Raw genomic sequence first — 4550 nt, forward strand, 5'->3', positions numbered from 1 at the left:
AAAAATATATATTTTTTCGACTATAAAATTTTGAGAGCGGCTATACAGTGTCATTTTTCCTTTCGCAATCACTGTTCAAATCCAGCGCGCACGAAAATTATTCAATTCACGTGTTGATAGCTCCCATTTCCTCATACGTTATCTGCTAACTGCATCGTTTATTAGGGTTTAATAGCCCGTTTGGCCAAGCTGCAAAAATCAGTTTATTTTGAGAATTGATTTTCTTTAAAAATGCTTTTCTCAAAAGTACTTTTGGTGAGAAGCAGTTTGTATTTGGCTAATTAGTTTGAAAAGCACTTCTGAGCAGCAATTAGTGTTTGGCCAAGATTTAAAAATGGAAAATTTTCAAGAAGCACTATCTTTTAGTGGTAATTAGCTATTTATAGATACCATTTGCTATATTACATCCTATATACGTTTTTATATGTATTTAGATGTATTTAATGTATTTAGATTACTGTATTTTGAATACATTAGGAAAAAAAGGCGTCAATCTTGGAAATCCAGTTAATAAGATTTTGTATTCAACTGTATTCAAGATCTTTATCATTGAATACAGTAACATATTTTCCTTAAAAAAGGACTTTTCAACTGATTTAAAACGGAAACAAAATCAATCTCGCAAATAGTCTCCTAATATAACTCAACTAACACAATTATATCACCCATAATCTGTATTTCCCCCTCCATTGAAGATTTTCCATCCGAAAGTACTCAAAAACATAACAATCTGTAGATTTTCAATTCTCCCTTCTTTCTTTTCTTGTTCTTCTGTTACAGTTCGTAGAAATAAATTTTCAACCAAGAAAATTTGAGATTAATACAATTGTATACAAAAATATGTTCAAATTCGATTTTGCATATGACAACTTTTACAATTTTATTGCGACATTCTGGAAAGTGGAATAGTGAGAGTAACTACGTCGATTATTCGATTGAGGGAATACTGATAAAGGAGTATGCGTCGTATAATGATGTGGTCGCGTCAATTTCAAAGCAACTGGACATAGATTTGAGCTCAAAGTCCATTAAAATTCAATACAAAGTAGAAGGAAATTGCACGCCAATGGAAATACACAATGATATGGGTTTTAGGGTGTATGTAGAGTTGAAAAAAGAGAACAGAGAATTCAAGATGTATCCTTTGTGCATAACAACAATTGACAAAGAAGTTGTATCCGAAGGTAGTTTAATTCAAGGCGACATGTCCAAATGGAAGAAGCAGTTCAAAGGTATAATTTCGATATAGATGATACCCTTGCCCTTGATGTTGTCAATTCAAGCGAACCAATTGGGGTGTTCGAACTAGACGATTTGATAATTTCAAAAACAAATCAAAGGGAGATTATGGTTGGACAAGTATATAAGGATAAAGCTACATTGAAAGAGGTGATGGAGCATTATGCTATATCAAAAAGGTTTCAATTCCGGGTTGATAGGTCTAATTCAATCAGGTTTGAGTGTTCTTAAGTATTCATTATTGTTTTGTTTATTGTATTCTGGTTGGATTTGTAAAGTGTATGGAGGTGTATTTAGTTGTATTTGTGAATTTTTACTTGACCTATATTGGTGTGTGTGTTTAGTTATTATGTATTAATAATACATGTATTGGTGTGGAGCATTGCGCTAGTACAGAAGAATTGAATGTAAAATCAAACTGTTTGTAGATGTATTTAGCTGTATGCAGATGTATTTAGCTGCAATCACGTATGTAGATGTATTTAGTTGTATGTAGTGGCTCTAACTGTTTTTTATTAAGTGTATTAGTTGTATTTAAATGTATGCTTATAAGTATAGGTGTATTCAACCTTGAACACTGTATATATTTGTGTTGTATAATACTCTATATGTATATATAGATGCAATAATATATTCAAATTTATATGAGTGTATTTTTTGTAAGTATTTATATTGATCATATGTATAATAATAACTTCTTTGCAACTATGCATTATTATGTATGTCTGATGATTGTGCATGGAGGTTTAAGGCTTCTAGCAATAACAAATCACAATTGTTCAAAGTGAGAGAGTTCAATGATAAGCATACATGTCCGTTGAAGGATAAGGTGTATGAGCAACGTCAGGCAAGTAGCAGCCTTATAGGTGGTATGATTAGGCCCAAGCTTACAAATCATAAGAGAAATATACCCCAAATGATATAATTGATGATGTAAAAACAGATTTAGGTGTCGATGTTAGTTACATGTTGGCATGGCGGGCTAAAGAAAAGGCAATGAATTTTTTGAGGGGTGAACCGACTGATTCATACAATAAATTACCAGGATACTGGATATGACATATCCTGGTTCGCACATTAGAATGGTAAAATTCCCACAAAATGAGTTCAAGTATGTGTATATAACCTTGTATGCCTTTATAAAAGGGTTCGATCAATGTAGACTCATTGTGGTTGTGGATGGAAACAACTTAAAACCATATTACACTGGGACTTTCGTCTCGGCCAGCACTTTGGATGGTGCAGGTGAGTATGCTGGTTATAATATGGTATTATAATAGTACTGCATATAAAATATTGAAATACATATTTAAAATATGTATGCCATTTTATTTACAGGCCATATACTTCCACTGGCATATGGTGTTATTGATTTAGAGAACGATGTTGCTTGGACGTGGTTCTTTGAGCAATTCAAGGAAGCATATGGTGAGAGAGAAAGCATGTGCATCGTTTCAGATAGGAACGAAAGTATCATCAAGCTTGTATCAAGAGTGTATCCAACTGTACCACATTTTGCTTGTATATGGCATCTTTGGAACAACGTATATAAGAAATTCAAAAAGAGTCATTCAAAGTTGAGCGAGATATACTTTTCAATGGCAAAAGCTTACACACAGGCTGAGTTTGACAGTCTAATGGAGAAGGTGGGAAGGTAGATATTAGGGTGAAAGAATACTTAGAGTTAGTTGGATACGAAAAGTGGGCTAGGTTGTATGTACCTGTCAACGGGGGATGGACAATGACGTCAAATATTACCGAGTCAATCAATGTCGCACTTGTGTCAGCAAGGGAATTGCCAATATACGACCTCCTCGAAGAAGTTAGGAAAATGTTTGGACGTTGGAATTGTAGCAATCGTAAAGAGGCTCTACAGACCTACACAACGCTTGGTAAAAAATACCAGGAGATGCTTACCTTGAACGAGGCAATGTCTACACGAATGACTGTAAGTTGTCTTTTATTTATGTATTTGTTTCCTATATGTATCTATGGTACAAGGTATTTAACTGTATATATTTCAAGGTAGCAATGGAAGTTGTATCCTATATTCAGTCAAGACTACTCTTTAATATTCTGTCAGCATTCCTTTAGTACGTATTCATCTATATTCAATGTATTTACATGTATATACATGTATGTCTTTGAATTATGTATGTATAAATATAGTTGTATCTAATATAGTTGTATTTTAATACAATATATATTGTGATTCTTAAAACTAGATAAAATTCTATTTCTTTTATATTCTTTGATATATATATTATTTGTTTTTTAAAATGTAGGTTGTGCCATCGACTGAATATTTGCATATGGTGAACGATGAAGGAAGACATTACACAGTATGCCTTTTAGAGAAAAAATGCAGTTGTGGGCGGTTCCAAGTCGACGAATTACCGTGCCCACACGCTTGGGCTGTACTGAAGAGCAAGTTTCTAATGTCAGAAGATTATTGCTCTGATTATTACAAACCAAAGTCTGTTGTAATGACATATGAGGTGCCCGTGTATCCTTTGCCTGACTGGAAAGAATGGAATATACCAGCCCATGTAGCAGATGAAGTTGTATTACCACCCAAATGGAAAAGACCTCCTGGAAGACCAAAGAAGAAGCGTGATAAGCCGTTGATTGAATTGCTGCAGAAGAAAAATCAACATTCGTGTAGCATATGTGGGCAGGAAGTACATAATAAGCGTACTTGTAGAAATGTTCCACGTAGAAATTAGTTCACAATCTGACTTGTATTAATGAAAAATGATTTGTCATGTATTACAGTGTCATTTCGAATATGTTTCGGATATATTTAGTTGGTGTATTAAATCTGAATACGTAATTAAAATACGACCATTATATCTTCATTATATATGAATATAGATAAATACAATCATTGAATACATATGATTACAATAAATTGTATACACAGGGTATGATTGTATCATAAACAGAACTGATGATTTTTTTCTGAATAAATATCATATATTAGAGATTGAATATGATTTATGAAAGTAAAATACATGTATTCGAATACACTTGAATATATATTAATACAATCTGTTATACACGTATAGATGTCTAAATATGTATTATACAAGGGTCTAAATAGATTTGAATACATTTGCATATAAATGAATACAGATGAATAAAATCAGTTATATATAAAAATATGTATTCAAAGTACAACTGAATACATATCAATGCAATATTTATATAAATATGAAGGTCTAAATACACCTGCTGAAAATATGTGAACATAACCTGGTGAATACATATAAATACAACTTAATAACTGACTATTACAATAAGTTAAATAC

At 32.4% G+C, this 4550-nt stretch overlaps 1 protein-coding gene across 1 annotated transcript; it reads left to right on the forward strand.

The window, feature by feature from the left end:
* The first annotated feature begins 2980 nt into the window (after positions 1-2980).
* On the forward strand, positions 2981-3965 carry LOC104239810 (uncharacterized). Its single transcript, XM_009794528.1, has 2 exons — positions 2981-3187; positions 3525-3965. The coding sequence occupies exons 1-2, from the start codon at positions 2981-2983 to the stop codon at positions 3963-3965; spliced, it is 648 nt and encodes a 215-aa protein (XP_009792830.1).
* The last annotated feature ends 585 nt before the right edge of the window (positions 3966-4550 follow it).

This window comes from Nicotiana sylvestris, chromosome 3 (assembly GCF_000393655.2).
Source record: "Nicotiana sylvestris chromosome 3, ASM39365v2, whole genome shotgun sequence".
Classification (NCBI taxonomy): Eukaryota; Viridiplantae; Streptophyta; class Magnoliopsida; order Solanales; family Solanaceae; genus Nicotiana; species Nicotiana sylvestris.